Here is a 21,540-nt window from a genome sequence, read left to right as displayed (position 1 = left end):
TTTTGCTGTAAAATATATTTATAAAATATATTTATAAATTAAATAAAACTTATATTTTTACAAACTAAAAAATAGAAATAAAGAAAATTTATAAAACTTAAATATTTACCAAACTCTTAAAAATATTTATATTTTTGTTTTTCTTTTTATATTTTCGAATATATTAAAACGTATTTTTACAAAAGCGTATTTTAATAAGAGTAAACTAAAAATAAAATTTTTTTTTTATTATTTAGCGTTGCGCTTCCGGCTTTTAAGCAAGAAAAATCGCCGGCAGCGGCGCCAAAAATACTTGATGTTCTGCGAGGTGTATATAAAATAGCTTATATTTTACAAGAAAATACTATTAAATACGATACAATTTTACTCAAGATATTTATTTATTTATTGAATGGATATACTTAAACCTTGCTACAACACTTATAGGCAGTGTACCTAATCGTACAGTAGTGTAGTTTTTAGTAAGTCCGGTTCGTTCCACAGGAAAAATCTTTTAATCAAAGCTTAACGCTATATTAGTTTTATTTTATAAAAATACAAATATATATATAAGTAATATTATTATTATAAAGGGGGGTTTTTACCGTTTAATGACCGGTTTATCGATTTTAAAACTTTAGTCGCAGTTAAAACAAAATATAAAATATTAAATAAATAAAAGACTTAATTTAAAGCGTAAAGTAAATAACGATAATGAAATTGCGATAAATAAAAGTGCGATAAAATAAACTTGCGATAATTAAAAAGTACGATAATTAAAAGTGCAATTAAATACAATAACAATAAATAAAAGTGCTATAATTAGAAGTGCAATTAAATATAAAATAAAGGAAATTAAATATGAAATAAAAGAATTATGCTTATTTAAACTTCCGTAATCATGATGTTTGACGTGTTGATTTTAGTTTTATGCCCATGGGTTAATTGTCCTTTGTCCTGGATTATTTAATATGTCCGTCTGGTTTTTGTCCATAACAGTCCATCAGTCATAAATATAAAGTGCGAGTGTCCTCGTCAAATTATCCTTATACCCGAAGTTAAATATTCCAACTAATTGGGGACTTAAACTGTAACAAGATTTTAATACTTTGTTTAATAATTACACCAGGATGTCGACTGAATGTAACCCAAGGTTTTAATACTTTGTTATCAATTATGCCAAGTGTCCTTGTACATAATTTCACCCATGTTTTAATAATTCTAGTGGCTATTAATCCATTCCCGTGTCCGGTTAAATGAACGATTATTCGTACATATAAATACCCCGCCCATCGTGTCCGATCGAGTGTATATGGTTATTTATAGGGACGTTCAATTGTAAATCTTTATATTAAAATTAACAAACTATCATTTAGTTAAACAAATATAAAGCCCATTAATAGCCCATAGTCTAATTTTCACAAGTGTCGTTCTTTTGTCCAAACCCCAATTATGGTACAAAGCCCAATTACCCAATTTTAATATTTTTAGCCCAACATCATGATTACTTCGGATTAAATAAGCATAATAATAACTTAGCTACGAGACATTAAATAAAAAAGGTTGAACATAACTTACAATGATTAAAAATAGCTTAGCGTTACACGGACAGAATTTCGACTTACACCCTTACAACATTCGCTAACACACCCTTATTATTATAAATTAAAATTAAAATTATAATATAAATATAAATATTATACGTTGAATGAGGAGAAGAAAAAGATGTGTTTTTGTGGTGCACCAAAGCTCGATTTTTATAGGCATGTAGGCTGGAACTGTGCACCATGTGATCGCATGGATTTATGCCTTCCAGGCCATGCGATCGCATGGCCAGCTGGGGAGACTCAAAAGTCTTTGTTTTTTTATGCCGACGGTTTTTAAATATAATATAATATATATATTAATTTTAAGAATTAATTATATATTATATTATATTCATGTGCATAGTTGACTTGAAATTTTTAGTCCGTTGCGTCGAGCGTTGAGAGTTGACTCTGGTCCCGGTTCTGGATTTTCGAACGTCCTTGCGAATAATTTAATATCTTGTACTTTGCGTTTTGAATCTTGTACTCTTGTAATTTTGAGACGTTTCTTATCAATAATTGGAACCTTATTGATTGTATTTTGTACTTTTGAGCTTTTTGGTTGTTTGCGTCTTCAATTCGTCGAATCTGTCTTTTGTCTTCACCTTTTATTATTTAAACGAATATCACTTGTAAATAGAACAATTGCAACTAAAAGCTTGTCTTTCTTGAGGAATAATGCTATAAAATATATGTTCGTTTTTAGCATTATCACCTATATATATCAAATCGTAACAATAGACCACAAGATTTCATATTTCAATACACATCCCATACATAGAGATAAAAATCATTCATATGGTGAACACCTGGTAACCAACATTAACAAGATGCATATATAAGAATATCCCCATCATTCCGGGACACCCTTCGGATATGATATAAATTTCGAAGTACTAAAGCATCCGGTACTTTGGATGGGGTTTGTTAGGCCCAATAGATCTATCTTTAGGATTCGCGTCAATTAGGGTGTCTGTTCCCTAATTCTTAGATTACCATACTTAATAAAAAGGGGCATATTCGATTTCGATAATTCAACCATAGAATGTAGTTTCACGTACTTGTGTCTATTTTGTAAATCATTTATAAAACCTGCATGTATTCTCATCCCAAAAATATTAGATTTTAAAAGTGGGACTATAACTCACTTTCACAGATTTTTACTTCGTCGGGAAGTAAGACTTGGCCACTGGTCGATTTACGAACCTATAACAAATATGTACATATATATCAAAGTATGTTCAAAATATATTTACAACATTTTTAATACGTTTTACTGTTTTAAGTTTATTAAGTTAGCTGGCCTCGTTAGTAACCTACAACTAGTTGTCCACAGTTAGATGTACAAAAATAAATTGATATATATTATCTTGAATCAATCCACGACCCAGTGTATACACGTCTCAGGCTAGATCACAACTCAAAGTATATATATTTTTGGAATCAACCTCAACCCTGTATAGCTAACTCCAACATTACTGCATATAGAGTGTCTATGGTTGTTCCAAATAATATATATACATGGATCGATATGATATGTCAAAACATTTGCATACGTGTCTATGGTATCCCAATATTACATAATATATTAGAATACATGTATAATACAATATAAGTTAGCTAGGATATGATTTGTATAGATTTGTTAAACATTTCCCGTAGCTAAAAAGATCAAAAATATCCAATCTTGTTTTACCCATAACTTCTTCATTTTAAATCCGTTTTGAGTGAATCAAATTGCTATGGTTTCATATTGAACTCTAATTTAAGAATCTAAACAGATAAAGTATAGGTTTATAGTCGAAAATTTAAGTTACATGTCAATTACTAAAGAGGTATTCATTTCCGTCGAAAGAACGACATCTTGATGACCATTTTGAAAAACATACTTTCACTTTGAGTTTAACCAAGATTTTTGGATATAGTTTCATGTTCATATGAAAAATCATTTTCCCAGAAGAACAACTTTTAAATCAAAGTTTATCATAGTTTTTAATTATCCAAACCAAAACAGCCCCCGGTTTCACTACGACGGCGTATATCCGATTTTATGATGTTCATCGTGTTTCCAGGTTTTAAATCATTAAGTTAGCATATCATATAGATATAGAACATGTGTTTAGTTAATTTTAAAAGTCAAGTTAGAAGGATTAACTTTTGTTTGCGAACAAGTTTAGAATTAACTAAACTATGTTCTAGTGATTACAAGTTTAAACCTTCGAATAAGATAGCTTTATATGTATGAATCGAATGATGTTATGAACATCATTACTACCTCAAGTTTTCTGGATAAAACTACTGGAAATGAGAAAAATGGATCTAGCTTCAAAGGATCCTTGGATGGCTTGAAAGTTCTTGAAGCAGAATCATGACACGAAAACAGTTCAAGTAAGATTTTCACTCGAAATAAGATTGTTATAGTTGTAGGAATTGAATCAAAGTTTGAATATGAATATTACCTTAAATTAGAAAGATAACCTACTATAAATAACAAAGGTTCCTTGATCTTAGATGATTACTTTGAATGGATTAGAAAGCTTGGAAGTATACTTGCAAACTTGGAAGTATTCTTGATTTTTATGAAACTATACTTATGGAATTTATGAAGAACACTTAGAACTTGAAGATGGAACTTGAGAGAGATCAATTAGATGAAGAAAATTGAAGAATGAAAGTGTTTGTAGGTGTTTTTGGTCGTTGGTATATGGATTAGATATAAAGGATATGTAATTTTGTTTTCATGTAAATAAGTCATGAATGATTACTAATATTTTTGTAATTTTATGAGATATTTCATGCTAGTTGCCAAATGATGGTTCCCACATGTGTTAGGTGACTCACATGGGCTGCTAAGAGCTGATCATTGGAGTGTATATACCAATAGTACATACATCTAAAAGCTGTGTATTGTACGAGTACGAATACGGGTGTATACGAGTAGAATTGTTGATGAAACTGAACGAGGATGTAATTGTAAGCATTTTTGTTAAGTAGAAGTACTTTGATATGTGTCTTGAATTCTTTCAAAAGTGTAAGAATACATATCAAAACACAACATGTATATACATTCTAATGGAGTCGTTAAGTCTTCGTTAGTCGTTACATGTAAGTGTTGTTTTGAAACCTTTAAGTTAACGATCTCGATTAATGTTGTTAACCCAATGTTTATTATATCAAATGAGATGTTAAATTATTATGTTATCATGATATTATGATGTATGAATATCTCTTAATATGATATATACATTAAAATATCGTTACAACAATAATCGTTACATATAAGTCTCGTTTCGTAATTCTTGAGTTAGTAGTCTTGTTTTTACATATGTAGTTCATTGTTAACACACTTAATGATATATTTAAATATCATTTTATCATGTTAAATATAGTGTATCAATATCTTAATATGATACATATGTATTTAGTAGACGTTATCATAACGATAATCGTTATATATATCATTTCGAGTTTCTTAACTTAGTAATCTCATTTCTTATGTATATCACACATTGTTAATATACTTAGTGAGATACTTACTCATCATAATCTCATGTCAACCAAATATATATGTCTATATATACCACAACATGTAGTTTTTACAAATTTAAAACGTTCGTGAATCGCCGGTCAACTTGGGTGATCAATTGTCTATATGAAACTTATTTCATTTAATCAAGTCTTAACAAGTTTGATTGCTTAACACATTGGAAACATTTAGTCATGTAAATATCAATCTCAATTAATATATATAAACATGAAAAAGTTCGAGTCACTACACCCAATGTCAATGTTGTCACTGAACGACAAAAACTGATCTCCAACTTCTCAACACTATTAGGGCAATTGTAACTCTCCAATGAATTACAATCCCAAAGAGTCACATATCTAAGGACAGATCCTTTGTCAATGCTGTTACTTCCCACATTAACAGTAACATCCTCTTTCTCTCCCATTGATACCAACTTTTTACAGTGAAATACATACAACCCATGTAAACTCACAAGAAGCCCGTATGCCTTCGATTCTGAATCCCACAAGTATCTCAATTCATCACATTCACTAATGTTTAGATCTTCAAGTGCCTTGAGATGTTTCAATACATCCCCATCCAGTTTCGTAAGTCCTTCAATACGAGACATTGTCAACCCACGAATCGACGAAGACACACAAATTATGGATCTTAACAATTTTTCAGAGCATCCTTCTATACTTAAAACCTCAAGTAACGGTAATGATCCAATTGACACATTGGCAAGTTTCGGACAATGTGTTATATGTAGTTCAACAAGATGAGGAAACGATCCAGTTATAGCGTTGTTACCATCACCAGTTGCTAATTGTGTACAACTTCTACAACCATTTAATGTAAGCTTCGATAACTGATTATAAGACGGATCTCCAACCCAACTAGGAAATTTCACTCCCCCATAGAACAAAATCTCTAGTGTCTTCAACTTACAGTGAGGTCTTAGATATTCAAGAACTTCATATTCAGCCTGCAATTTTCGAGAATCATCAAACACGTCTGTCCATTTGAAAACAATATCATCAAGACCCTTCTTTTGTTGCAACTTGGCATCCTTTGCTTGTATTGGATCCATCACTTTTTCCAACCCTTCAATGGAAAGTTCACCCTTAAGATCAACAAGGTGTTTCAGTTCTGATAATTTAAACCCAATACTTCCTTCAATGATAACCTTCTGTAGAGTTTGTAGTTGAGTCAACTCACCAATCCCTAATGGGGTATTCTTCAACAGTGGAGTATCTTTCAAGTCAAGATGTCGTAAGTTTATCAACTTCACAAAACTAACTGGCAAGCTAGATAAATCATGATACTCACGAACCAGCAAGCTCTATAAATTACATAGCTCACTGACTTGTTCAGGTAATCTTGTGATGTTAGTAAATGAGAAATTGAGGTACCTGATATGTATGTTTGAGATTTCCAATAAACGTTGGTACCTCAGTAATCTTACAATAACTCAAGTTCAACACCCTTAGTAATTGTAGTTTTGGAAGTAATTCAACAACATTATCCAATTTGAAACTAAATTGCCATATATATTTGAAATAATGCTGATGCATTGATGCCCGCACTGACACAGGTAGGAAGGTTCCTAAGTTTTTAGCTTTGTGTAATTCCTTAAGCGTTCTATATGTTGCATCTTCTTCATCTTCTTGACGTATGAATGAAAAGTGGCGAACCTTCTCAAAAGCTTCGATCCTACCATTTAGATCCATCTTCTCATCCAACATACAGAATAACTCACCCGCAACACTTATAGCCAAGTCATTCATCAAATCGTGCATGATGTATTCGGATTCACTATCTACCGAATGTTGAAAAAAAGACCTTGATTGCATCTCTTCAAAATACCGGCTACCCAAACCCTCCATTGACATGTTGCCTTTTGGCGAATTTAAAAACCCCTCTGCCATCCACAGTAACACCAATTCTTTCTTATCGAACACGTAATCTTTTGGGAATAAACAACAATACGCAAAAAGCTGCTTGAGTTGACAAGGGAGATCATAATAGCTTAGCTTAAGAGCCGGTAAAATATGATCACTTCCAACATCTGAACTCCATATCTCACTATTCAACAACTTTTCCCATTCATCTTCATCTTTTCCCTTAATCCTTAAGACCCTTCCAAGTGCTATCAAAGCCAATGGCAAACCACCACATTTCTCAACGATACCTTGAGCAAACGGTACAAGTGAGGGATGATTCTCAAAGTTATGTTCATGTGACGCACATTTGGCAAATAAAGACAGAGAATATTCATTAGACAAAGGTTTCAAAAAGTGAGGCGTTACACTAGTCATTACCGATGCAACCGCGGTCTTCCGGGTTGTCACGATAATTTTACTACCAGGTAACCCAACTAGTGGTCTTTCTAGAGTATCCCACACCTTGTAGTCTTCGTTCCAGACGTCGTCCAGAACTATTAAGAACCGTTTTTGTGACAGTTTTGTTTTAAGTGCCACATGAAGTAGATTTAGATCAGTAAATGTTTTATTCTCCTCCCCGGTGACAGCCTGATAAATGGTGTTACTAATACTCAATACATTGAACTCGTCTGAAACACAAACCCAAGCCATGACTTCAAAGTGATCCTTAACTTTATTGTCGTTGTACACTAGTTTGGCTAGAGTTGTTTTGCCAACCCTGCCAAGACCAACTATTGGCAAGATGCTTACTTTTTGATTACTTGCTTCACCCCCCAATAGCTTCTCGAGTAATGTCTCTTTATCCCCTTCCCTACCCAAAACTTTGGACTCGTCAACAAGTGAAGTTTCCAACCCTCTGTTCAAATAATCTGATGGTCTTTCGTATTTCCCGTAAACTAATGTTAAGTTTAGTTTAGTTTTCTGGTCAAGAAGTTCAGTTAATCTAACGGAAATCTCATCTAGCTTTGAACTAATGTTACGACCATACACGTACTGAGTAAAAACACCTTGGATACTCTTAGATAACTTACGACTAGTGCTAGTGCTGGCATCCGATTTTCGATTCAGCTCGCGCTTCATAGCTTCAGTGGCTATATCATCCACTACATCTTCCATGTCATAAGCCAATTCTTGAAGCTCCTTTAGCCATGATGCAACAGCTTTTTGAGTTATGTGCCTGTGGCCTGCATCAACGAGCACGTCTTGGATCAGGTTCAAATCATTCTTCCATTTCTTCAGATGAGATTCGATTCCTTCATGTTTAGCCAAATTCATCAACGGACCAGAGATTAGCTTCTCGATCAGCACATTCACGGCTGCACTAACAATTGTTTCACCCATTAATTGCCTTTTTGAAGATAATTTAAAGGAACGTTTGTTTGTAAGGGATTTAATGAATTATAAAAATATAGAGTATACAAAAGCAGATCTTGAAAGAAAGAAGACGACTAAGACTTTTGAAGTAGATGACCAATTTGTGTGGCTGTTGTTTGGGTAAGGCTGCTTCTGCATTACTCCGTAATACACTTGAATTGAAATGTTAGGTAAGTAAATTTATGACATATTTTTGAAATTATACTACTTTGAAAAATTAATTAAAAAAAACATATTTCTGTATGGGTAATAATATTTCCAAACATGCTTTTGATAAATCCACACACATTTGTTATTACTTTCCAGTTATACCCTCTAATAATTTGAATTGAAAAATTTATGTAACACATCATTAAGGGTAGTTTAATGAATTTGTGTGCATCCATCAAAAACAAGTTTGGAAATATCAATTCCCTGTTTGTATGGTGTATATAACTGGTGTTCCAAAAAAAAAAAAAAGTGTATACAACTAACTTTAATGAATGACTAGTTTAAAATCAGCAACCTTGCGAGTTTTTTTATAAGAATTTTGATTTTATACACTTTTTATCTAATTTAAAATATTTTTTTATAAATTTCTTATTGGAATAATAAATTGTTCTGTTGTTTGTTAAAAGTGCTACTCTTATATAATTAGGTAACGACTAAATACCATCTATTAATGTAAAAGCAACATGTAACGCTACCATTGTAACAAAATAGATGGAAGTACAAAGCGTTAAGCAAAACAGATTGCCAAAAAAAAACAATACAATTACACAAAATATATCGGTTATTCTGCATAGGTAGAGTGAAAATTGCAGAATAATAAACTGAACATATGTATAACAACTTACATCCCTGTATCTACTTCACAGTTCGAATACACCTTAGATACTTTTGAAGACAATCACACATTCTTCTCCAGATTTCAAATGATTTCGTACTCGAGAATTCATCCAACCAGTAGATACATACAAATTTAGGCGTTTCTTTTCACCATGTTACGCCCATGGTAATGATCAACCTTCACGGTTATTGCAAATTTGCAATAAATTGTACAACCGTGATTTACTCCAGGAAGACCAATGAATTCCAATGGAAAGCTCTATCGAAAAAACATAATACATTTATTTATACATGATAATGCATGCAATTGTAGTCTGTTGTAACAAATGTTGATAATTGATATGGCCGGAAACTAAATGTTCCATTTTTATTTAATGATGATGCAACATTGAATTAAAAAGCCTTAGTTAAAATCATAATAGAAGGTAAGTAGCATACCCTGACATTTCCATATGGGACACTAAAGGTAACGGTCGGGTCATGGAACTCAATGTGACACTGTCCAGTTTGGTTGTCTCCATTTGCATACTCATCACCATCTTGTGCATACATTTGTAGGTCAGATTCAGTTCTTGAGTGAAAATTATAAATGTTGCAGGTGAAAATTAATAACAAAGAAAGGGCATAAACTAAATAGTGAAAATTACAGAGTAATATACCCTTTTGTTACTTGAAAATTAAATATACAACTCATTATAAATCATAAACAAATGACATATTTCAGGTGTTACCTATGAACATAAGCCATTGAATTAATAAAAGATCCGTTCAATCATAAGCAATGGCATAGTTCAACCGCATTCTTTATTTAGTGATATTCTCCATTCAAGATAGCTACATCTTACATGTTCATCTTAAATTTGTATCTTGTTGCTAACTTTTTTAGCATATCCCTTTAGCATACAAACACAAAGAAAATCATAATCCAAACACATAATACATGTAATAATGCAGTAGACTATGAAGACATTCACATTTATGTGTTCATAAGTCGGATCAAATTCAAATTTCAAATACAAATTGATAAGAAAATTATATCAAATTGATAATAACACAATAGATTCTGAACACATAAAAATGGATAAGAAAACATCGTAACAGATACAAATTGATAAGATCACGATATCAAATTGATAATAATGCAGTAGATTCTAAATACATACAAATGTAAACAAAACCCAATCAATAATTAAAACATATACCCTGTAATAATTTTATAAAGATAACTAAGATCACATAGATATACCTGATAACACTAATTGTGCGATCACAAACACTCAATCAGAATGCATTCCGCCAATTAATTTAAGCTTGTAGGACGACCTTATTCATCACTTAGAGAGTCAATCAAATTTCCTTATCTTCAAGCGTGTAATCGCATTCAGATTCGAATATGATTGAATATTGGGATTAGGGTTCACAGAATTGAAGTTAGGGCTAATCTAATTGACGATTAAACATGGGTTTTTAATCTAGTTTTCGCAGGTTATCAATTGCGTCCTATTTGATTTGGAATGCAATTACAATCCGATGGTTTCATTTGTGTTGAATCACTGTCTGATAGAGGGACAGATAATGGAGCGTATGAATTTGGATTGTGTTTGTGTGTGTGTTATTTTTTTTGTTTTGGACAGTATTTAATTTAAGGGTATTTTTGGGTTTTTACTTTTTACAACTTGACTACCTGGCTATTATCCTTTGTAAGAAAAAAGAAAAAATTAGAAACATCTTGATAATGTCATTAATACTTATAATTTAATAAATTAATCCTAAAATTTAATTAAATTAATTAAAAACTGCCCTAAAAAACACTTCAATCCCTAAAAACAACACGCTACATTTTTTTTTCTTCCATACTGTGCACGCCTCTCCTCTCCCTCTTAACCTTCAGCTTTTCTTTTTTGTAGATGCAACTCAAATTCAAATTGAATATGATTCTAGGAAATCTAATCCATCCTCATCATCAACATCAACCCTGATGTTTAAATTTTGTTTTGAAGCCATCAACAGCCAATTGGCACCTGAATTGTTCACCTGAATTGTTCACCTGAATCCGTTACGTATGTTTCTTTCACCGTGTTTTTCATTATCAGTCAAATTTATTCTTCTTCATAAACAAGATTATTCAGTTTTTCTTGCACTTGGAATTCGCCAACAACATCAAGTGAACGGTTCATCAAGCCATTTTTAGCCTTCACTCCTGAAGAATTCAGAGTCGAATACTCTTGTTTATTGAATTGTTAACACATACGTACAACAGCTAATATCTATATATACAACTAAGAAACCTTTAACAAGAAGGAAAACTAACACTCCGTATTGTAATTGTAACCAAAGTCCAATTATGGGCCAAACCATTAATCTGGGCCATCTTGGCCTATACGTATTGGATCTCAACACTCCCCCTCAAGTTGGAATGTGAAGATCTCGAACATTCAACTTGCCACGAAAGAATTCCATCTGTAGTCTCCTCCACCTTTTGATCCATCGCTGCCTTAATAGAACTTCTAGACTGCGACTATCCAACCGGTAAATGTTTCTCCTTTGGATTTTTATCAGAGACGAATACTCTGTTTTTGATTCTTGATCAGAGACGAATACTCTGTATTTGGTTTTTAATCAGAGACGAATACTCTGTTTTTGGTTGTTAATCGGAGATGAATACTCCGTTTTTGGTTGTTGATCATCAAGCTCCGGACATGAACCCAGTTCATTCTTAAACCTTGTTTGGTTCGGCCGGAGGTTTTCATCTTTCCGACTTGAAACCAGTCTTCTTGGTTCGCCGAGGAGTATTCAGTCTCCATGACTTGAACCCAGTTTGACTTGAACCTTGTTTGGTTCGCCATGGAGATTTTATCTTCTTTTTTTTTCCCCTTTTTTTCTCGGGGTTTGGAACCTAGTCAAGCTAGGCGGCTCATCCCCACGCGGTTTTTTTTTTTTTTTTTTTTTTTTTTTTTAGAATGATGTTCACCCATCCCAATCAGGCTCCTCGAACGTAAGTCCTGTGGTATTAGCGATTGGTTTTGTATCCTTGGCCTTTGACACCTTTTTCAGTTGTAACAGATGTTCAATGTCTTCCCTTGAGAGATTTGTGGTCTGTTTATCATCATGTACAGCTGCAGTTTTGGGTTGATCTTTAAAACGATTTGTTTGATTCTTTGAACCTGCAGCTTTCTTGGTCCACCAGTCAGGGTACCCAACAATCTCGAAGCAACCGTCTATAGTGTGTCCTGTCTTTTGGCAGTATGTACATATCTTATCATCACCCCTCTCTTGTTCATCTCCTGTTCCAATTCTGACTGTTTGGTTTTGACCGATTTCGTGTATTACGACCAAGGATTTGAAACGCAGCTGCATCATTGCTTGTAATTCTTGAGTTACCAATGATTCTTTGTTGTTCATCTTGGTTTACTAAGTGAAAAGCAGCCATAACAGATGGTAATGGGTCACTGCTGAGTATTTGGGATCGAATTCCATTGTACTCATCATTCAGTCCCATAAGGAAATTATAAAGCCTCTCTTTATCACGCATTTTCCCAATGGATTTTGACAATTCACATGTACAAGCATTACAAGTACATGTAGGGATTGGACTTACTGATGCAATTTCATCCCATATAGTGCGCAATTTGGTGTAATAAGCTGATATTGTTTGATTATCTTGGTGAATCATAGAAACAGACCTTCGCAATTCATATGCACGAGGAGCGTTTTCTTTATCGAATCGTTCTTGCAAATCTGTCCAGATATCACGAGCTGTGATGGCATACTTTACGCTCATCTTGATCTCTTTTTCCATAGAATTAACAAGCCATCCTCTCACCATGGCATTACATCTTCTCCAATTCATAAAATCGTTGGATCCTTCAGCGGGTGTTGGAATCGACCCGTCTAAAAAACCGAATTTGTTTTTCGCAAACAAGGCATTCATCATCTTGTTCTTCCGGTCACTATAATTGCCATCCCTGAGAAGGTTGTCTCCAACGAAATTCTGTCCTGGATTGTCGGATGGCGTCAAGAAGTATAGAGAAGATATGTCAATGGTGGTACTACTGCTTGCTGATTGACCTCCAGTCATATTCGAAATTTAGGGTTTGAATTGATTTTGGGTTTTGATAATTTGATTTCGATTGTTAATGATCGTTTGTGCGTTTTGAATCGGAATGTAATCAATTGTGGTTTGGGAAGAAAAAAATTTGGATTCGATTTTAGATTTAAATTCGACAATTAGATTGAACGAATGGGTTTATTGATCAGTACGAATAACTGATAGGGAATTAGGGTTTTAATTTTAGTTATGGATCTTTTGCTCTTGATACCATGAAGAATTCATAGTCGAATACTCTCGTTTATTGAATTGTTAACACATATGTACAACAGCTAATATCTATATATATAAGAAACCTTTAACAAGAAGGAAAACTAATACTCCATATTGTAATTGTAACAAGAGTCCAATTATGGGCCAAACCATTAATCTGGGCCATCTTGGCCTATACGTATTGGATCTCAACAACTCCCTAAATAGGAACGAGATTCAAGCTGGGGAAATGGTTGAATTTTCCAGCGGTGTGAACCTTCCCTTTTTTTGTCTCTCCTTTCCCGCGAATTTGATCCATTTTGCTCAAAGACCGGTAATCCCCATAGACATGGCCATTCTCAGTTTTCGGGGAGCTGGGCAGAAGGAAAAGAGGCTCCTAGCTAAAGATCGCTTGTCTCGTTCATCGAATCTTTGTTCCATAATATGTTACTGTATTAAACTAACAGACGTTATCATCGGATATAATATTATGCTTATCAAACAAAAATTATTCTCTGTTTATGTATTACATTTGTTAATCATAATTGTTATCATGGTAAACACCTATCCGTATGTTAATTTTGATGATAAAGAATTGACTATATGCTATTTTTTGAGTCATGATGTTTGATTATATAACTTCATGTTTGGGTTCATTTTTTATATGTCCATGGAGTATATATTAGCTTAATGTTACTTGTGCAGTTGTGCTTATCTGTCAGTGTGAACTATCAATAGTTAGATTTACACATACGTGGTTATTGATGTAATTCAACTGCTTGAAAGGTGTTAACATAGAATTGATTGATTTGTAGATATGTGTGGTTTAATACTTTTTTATTATTATTTTTTTCGAAAGGTGTTTTTCAAAGCCATGAAATAGATATTTTACTTCAAGAGGTCTCAAGTCAGGTTAAGAGGAGAGGTATGATGAACACAACTAGATTGATAAAATGTCAAAGCGAATCAGCAATGAATAGGCTGCAAATACTTGTAGCCAAAAACTGAAGAGTTCATTCATTGCTCACTAACTGTAGTTGTAAAAAAAAAGAAGGGAAAAAAACTGAAGAGTCTATTCATTGCTCACTAACTGTAGTTATTTATTTTCACTGTTTACTATTTTTCTATTTAGTAGGTACACTAAATTAAAATAACATGTATCAAAGTACCTCTTTAGATTTCTTTGACAAAATTACACGGAGGGTCCCTGTGGTATGTTTGAAATTACACCCGGAGTCCAAAAGATTTTTTCGACATGGGAGGTCAATGTGGTATGCACTTGTTTCATGGGGAGTCGAATTCTCTAACGACGTTAAATTTTTCCGTTAAACTTCATCATGTGCAGTGCACATAAGGGTATTTTCGGTCTTTACTCTCCCCCTTTCCCTTTTGTCTCTGCACTCTTGAAACCCTATATCACACCTGCACTCTTGAAACCCTAAAACCTTGACAAAATTAGAACCGTCGACCTTATTTAAAACCTAAATCACACCTTTTAATACCCATTTCAATTTCAATTCATCAATCTACTCCGTATCATTCAATACCCAATTTTAGATTCAGTTTAAATACACATATCCAGTTTTGATTTCACCTTTTATCATTTGAGCTTAAATCAAATCCAAAAATCAAAATTTGAAACCTCCACACCCAATTTTACCATTGTTCCTCTTTTCCCCACCACCGATTTAATATACAGAACCTTAACAATATAAATCAGTTTCAAATTTAAAGACATGGGTATTGAATTTAAGGTACAAAGCCATCAATTTGTGAGGTTTACCAATTAACATCAAATTACGCAGCGCTTTGACTCCTCTATCTAAGGTCGGTTTACTAGGGTTCTGGCGAGTGGTGGCGGTTGAGCCAAGACGGAGCCACAGTTGGTAGAACTCCGACGACAACGATTTCGATTTCACTCGTGCTTACCTCAATTATTTTTTCATCACCTTCATCTCATTTATAACAACTTATTTCAGTTGTTAATTCGAACCATTAACTACTTCCTCTTACACCTCAAAACCCACTTCTTTCAGTTGTTAATTTGAACCATTAAGTTTCTAAGAAATAAGCATTTGTTGTGTTTTGAGAAATTAGAAGAAAAATTGAAGGGAAAAGAAATACGGAAGTAATGAAATCTGGAAATGGGGGTTAATTACAAAGATATATTGATGTTGGTAAACAAGATGCAGTTTATCCGGTAATTCTTTAAGAACTATGTGCAAGTCTTATAGCGAGGGGTACAAGTTGATTTAAAAGGAAAATGTGATATGGGGTAAAAGGATTTAAAAAGACGAGTTTACCCTCGTATGCAAGTCATGTGCATCACTCAACCGTTAGAATTGCACGGAAGTTGGGCAATTGGACTCCCCATGAAACAAGTGCATACCACAGTGACCCCTTATGTCGGAAAAATTCTTTTGAACTCCGATTGTAATTTCAAACATACCACATGGACCCCCGTGTAATTTTGTCGATTTCTTTTTTAGGCTTAATCATATATTTTTTTCTATATTAAATAGGCATGTGAATTGTGAAGCTTCCCACTGCAAAAAAGAGGTTTTATCTTACAGAATGAGGTATATGCATTTCATGGTATTCCTGTATCTAAGTCTTTTTTACGGGTTCATGTGATTGGGTTCGTGTAATTGCCGTGATCTAATTTGATCTTAAAACTCCATGTAGGTAAGCATATTTAATGAACAAGTTACCTTTAGGTATGTTTGTTATTATTCAACTATATTAAATTCAGTGTTTGTGAGGATTTAAGTTCTAAATCTATTTCTTCAATGCTTTGATTCATGATCTACACCTTTTGCCAATGATTTGATTCACCCATGAGTTTTTTCTGATTCGTGAGTATATATAATTCAGGTAAAGAACTGCTTCTACCCACTTTCTCCATCCTTTTACTTTTTGATGTTGATAATTCATTTATTTGGTTATTAAAACTATACGTTTTTCTCGATTCCTCATTTTGTAGCAGTGATGGTAATGTCAAAGAAGTTGATGATGAAAAGGTATGTTTTATATATTTGCTATCGCTGACCAGGGTTTTTCAATAGGGTATGTATTTGCATCGCAAACTCAATGAAAGTTTCAGCATAATCATATGCTTAAATAAGGTTAGTGTTAAGGGTCTCACTTGGTTTTGAAACCATAGAGTGTTTCTTATATCATTACACGTCTGTTAAATTTAGTTTAATTTGATTTCATATTCAATTTGATTAATATGTTAGTGAACTGTTATTTTTATCCCCAATGATTAATTAGTTGTTTTTGAAGATTGAAATTTTTGATTTCTTAAAAAAACTTAGATAAGCTTTCATTATATGGAAAGAAATATGGTGATTAAGAGTATAAAACCATAATTGAAGAGATTAGGATTTAGATGAAGCCTGCTACAAGTGTTTGATGGAATGAATAATAGAAAAAGTCATTAAAGGTATATGTTAAATTGTATGTAATTGGTGTAAACCACTAGGGATTGAGTTAGAGATTTTGTTTTTCCATCTTATTCAAGAGATAACACTGCTTTCTTTGCAATCTGTTTGCATTTATGGAAAAAATTAAAGCTTTAAAGGTAGTACTTATACTATACAATCATCTCAAATATGATTTTACTTCAATTTTTTTCTGAACGGCTGATTTCTCTTCATTTTATCTTAGTTATACATATACATATAACTATAACTATAGAGTATATTTCTCTTCATTTGTGGTTACCTGACAAGTTGATTTAGTGATTTACCCCTTAAAAAATCGAGCATTCCTATGCTATTATTTAAGCCTCCAATAACACATGACTAACCTTTTTCAAAATTTTTGGTGCAGATTTACTACAATCATACTGTAACGATGGTACATAGCTTGTTTGGGTGTTACCCCTGCAAATTACTTTTCATTTCCTTTTTATGTTAAGGATTAGATGACGAGGGTAATATTAGCATGTTTGTACATTTCATATATTTCTTAAGCAAATTAGGTTCATAGATGAGGATGTGTTTCTACAGTTGTGTATAATATCCCCTAAGTTTTTCATGTGCTACATTTTGCATTCAGTCTATACAAATGTGTTTCTACTTATGCTTATTTTAGATTGCTTAGTTTATTGTTCCAAAATAATTTAATTATACTTATGTATAATTAGGATCATTCAAAAATACCCGTATTGATAGTATCACAAAGAATGTAGTTTACAATGAAGTGCAGTGAAGGTTACAATAAATCCTATCGTGTTCATGGTAATGTATGTTTTCTTATATCATCATTCTCATTAGTATTTTTACATATTTATTTAGTAAACCCGTAATTTTACGGGTCATTCAACTAGTGAATTTTATTTGCTAGGTAATAACTCAAATGAATGGCTAAGATTCATTTTTTTTTTCCATGATCCTATGGTCATAAAGAGGTTGGATTTTTTAATGAGAAGAGTTAATGATGTTCGTTTAATATATAAAAAAGAGAAAAGAGATAGTAAAAAAGAAGTTAGTGGAAGTCTTACTATTTTATCTAGACCATGCAAATTTTGTTGAAAAGAACAAATTAATATATTAAAACTATGTTTGGCACGCAGCTTTTAGAAGCTTTTAGTAACTTTTAGCTTTTAACTTTTATGAAAAAGCTCCTAACTAATAAAATAGCTCCGTTTGGCTTAAATAGCTTCTAGCTTTTTAGGAGTGAGAAAAAGCTCTAATCTTAAACGCTTGATGAAGAAGCGTTTCATAAAATTTGACTAGCTTTTTCAATATAGTTTAGTCAAATACCCTTTAAGAATTCTTAAATGCTCCCACGTACTCCCACAACCATACTATCCTTTTGTTCTACCTCTATTGAAATATACGGCTGGCTTATTTTTTCAACTAAAGAAGTCGATATACCTAGTTTGGGGAATTGCGCATGCATTGTGTTAATTATATCAAATGTAAAAACTGGGACTTATAAGTTAATTCTCTCATATATAAAAGACAGATGCTTGTGAATTCAAGAAACTTTTATAGATCTCAAAGTATTTTTACAGTGATAAGGAGTGTTAAATTCTTTCAGCTTTTACAACACAATGTTGTATACGTAGCACTAAAGTTCTAATGCATAAATGATTGACATACTTGGTTCTTGAATAACGAGTGTTTATAATTTAAGTATTTTTTAAATTGTGTACATTTTTGTCATTTTATCATTTTATAACAGCTTCAGCTACTTTAACAAACAACTAAATATATGTTCGTAACAATATTGCTACTTCAATATGGAATAATCGTCATTAATAATTTAGTAGCATTATATATGTTTTCAGTTATTAATAGTATTATATATGTTTTCGGTTATTTGGTAATGACTATGTTTTATTAAACTAAAATAATGATATTTAAGTATTTTTTCTAGTGTCCATTTTTGTCATTTTACTTATTTTATAACAGCTCCAGCTACTTTGCCAAACAATTAAATACATTTAAAAAGCTTCAGCTAAACGCTTTCAGCTAAACGCTTGCAGCTAAACGCCAGCAGCTTCCATCTATTTTGCCAAACATACCCTAAGTTTGATCATTAATTTTGGTTAGCATCAATGGGATTGAAACGTGATTTTTTGCGTTTATAAACCATCAAAACGTAATTTTGAAGAAGTAGCTTGGTACCTACTGTTTTAAATCGTGATTATCAATTCATTAACAGTATTGCATATTAACCTTTATTTATTACGCATATTGAGTATTTGTTTTGTCTCGGTCTCTACAGAGATGTCTTCAAGCATAGGTAAGATAGACAATCGTCTAGGGCCAAAAAATTTAGAAGGGCTCAAATTTTTGAATATGTAAATATTTTTCTTAATATATTAAGTAAATCAAATAAAAATTTGTCAATTAAAGTTAAAATACATTATTTTTAATAGATAAATACAATGTAAGTAAATAAATAGATATATTGGAGTATTATATTTCTATGCATAGTAAAAAAAATTAACGTATATGTGGGCCCGTTTTAATTTTCGTCTTAGGCGTTTAAATTGTTGAGACGGCCCTGGGTCTCTGTTGTACTATGAGTTGTAGTTTAAAAAATAAAATGGGGTTTAATTATAATAATAGTTCGAAAAACCCAATGGCGTTACTGATAGACCCCATAACGTCGATCTAGCAAAAGAATTAAACATTAGCTTAGTGCGAAAACGAAGAACAAAAGAAGTTTCTCAAAGTTTAACATTTTATTGAATAAATGAAGAACATAAACAATGAAAAACAGAGGATAGACGATCTCAAAGTTATGAGATCGGTTTTTGCTGCAGGTAAAGACAACTAACCTCACCCCAAGACCTCTTTATTTATAGAGTCTTGGGGATAAGAATTAGGAAACTAAATTCCCTAGATAAATGCAAATCCCACTAATTAAGGGATTTATACAAACTACCGATTATATCAAATCAATTATAATAAATAGGAAATATTTTCCTAACAATAGGAAATTTTTTCCTAACAATCTCCCCCTAATTGATTAGGATAAAACAATCGGTTGCAAGATGTAAATATAGACTAAAATAAATCTAATCTTTGTCTTCAAAGCTTTAACCATCTTGTATGATCTTTATAACTCTTGATAAACTGATATTTCTTTAATCTTGATTCTCCTCCTCTTTATTTATCATTGTTGTACACATAGCCTCAACATCTCATCAGCACTTATGTATCCCGAAGACAAATCATCAACTAACATGAACATAATCATGACAAAATTGTATTTGAAAATATGCATGAAAAATCGCGTTCACCACCACTTAACCACTTGCGTATAAATGTTGAACATATTTGTTGAATCTTCATCTTCATAAATGTTGATTATGTTGAGCTAACATCCGGTCTTCTTATTTGGGAATAACCACTTCAAAATCTGAGTTCAAAAGAGATTAACTCAAATGGGTCTGACCTGATTTGAGTCTGGAGTCCTAGAGTCTGAAGTATTTTGAGTCTGACCTCGTGTATGTGATGACCCGGGATTTTCCGACCAAATTTAAACTTAATCTTTATATAATTTTGACACGATAAGCAAAGTCTGTAATGTTGATGTTTTCAAAAACTTTGAATTGTGTTCATGTAATCAATTACCCTTCGACTATTCCCGACGATTCACGAACAACTATATAAATAGATGCATAAAGATATTATTGAAATAATATATGATTAAATTGTTAGAATTAAATATGTAAAATAATATGCGATGTAATGGAAACTATATTTATAAATATATAGATATATATAATTATGTATATAAATATTACTTGTAAATATATAAAGTTATATTAAATCTATTTATTTAAAAATATATAATATATTTGTTTTAGTAATTAAACTTGCTATTTTAAAACTGTTTATATATAGAATGTGAATATATTAAAAATAAATGATTTCGAGCTTAATTAGTAAACGTCAGTAACACTCGGTTGACGTTTTGTTGGTTTTAATATAGATATAGTACATGTTCATGAAGGATTAAAATAAAAGTTGAACTGTAAATTGATTTTGAATATCTTAGTTTTGTTAAATATATTTTTACCTTTTTAAGTTTGAATATTAGTACTCCGTACATATAAATTGGAACAGAAAATAAATAATTATCGAACTTTTTTTATCAGGTTTCAAACAGTTAATGAGTGAAATAATTAAATATATTTAATCTAAAAATTTGAGATTTTTAGGGACACTTTTATACGTTAACTGTTTAGCAATGGACACGATATAGCCATCTGGGGAAAAGCGTCGGCAGATAAATTTAAAATGGTGGCTGCTAACTTTCCTATATGCACGTTCTTAGTTTGTTTGGATCTTATTACTATCATATAATATATAATATTTATTACTTTATGATATTATATAATACAATTACCTGCATACATGATTTATGATTTTACACATACATACATCATTTTCTCCTTCCTCTCTTTTCTTGATCTTCTATACAACCATGATCACCGCCAACGATTATAACCACAATACAAACCCATGTCCCGACTACACTCAATTACTACTC

The 21,540-nt window shown here is 32.1% G+C and overlaps 2 protein-coding genes across 2 annotated transcripts in view; both read right to left on the bottom strand.

The window, feature by feature from the left end:
• The window catches only part of LOC139875650 (putative disease resistance RPP13-like protein 1), a 76,950-nt gene extending 68,590 nt beyond the window's left edge, over nt 1–8,360 (bottom strand). The window contains exons 1-2 of the mRNA XM_071862968.1: nt 6,489–8,360; nt 5,339–6,418 (exon numbers count right to left, since the gene is read on the bottom strand). Coding sequence (XP_071719069.1) covers nt 5,339–6,418; nt 6,489–8,360 — 2,952 coding nt within the window. The remainder of the gene's footprint in view (nt 1–5,338; nt 6,419–6,488) is intronic.
• A 3,828-nt stretch (nt 8,361–12,188) lies between these two features.
• On the bottom strand, nt 12,189–13,299 carry LOC139875649 (uncharacterized). Its single transcript, XM_071862967.1, has 2 exons — nt 12,603–13,299; nt 12,189–12,520 (listed from the first exon to the last, which is right to left on the bottom strand). The coding sequence occupies exons 1-2, from the start codon at nt 13,297–13,299 to the stop codon at nt 12,189–12,191; spliced, it is 1,029 nt and encodes a 342-aa protein (XP_071719068.1).
• Between the last annotated feature and the right edge of the window lie 8,241 nt (nt 13,300–21,540).

The sequence above is a fragment of the Rutidosis leptorrhynchoides genome, chromosome 11, assembly GCF_046630445.1.
Source record: "Rutidosis leptorrhynchoides isolate AG116_Rl617_1_P2 chromosome 11, CSIRO_AGI_Rlap_v1, whole genome shotgun sequence".
In the NCBI taxonomy this organism is placed as follows: Eukaryota; Viridiplantae; Streptophyta; class Magnoliopsida; order Asterales; family Asteraceae; genus Rutidosis; species Rutidosis leptorrhynchoides.
The sequence above is the reverse complement of the archived record's forward strand: the minus strand, read 5'-3'. Positions and strand labels throughout refer to the sequence as shown.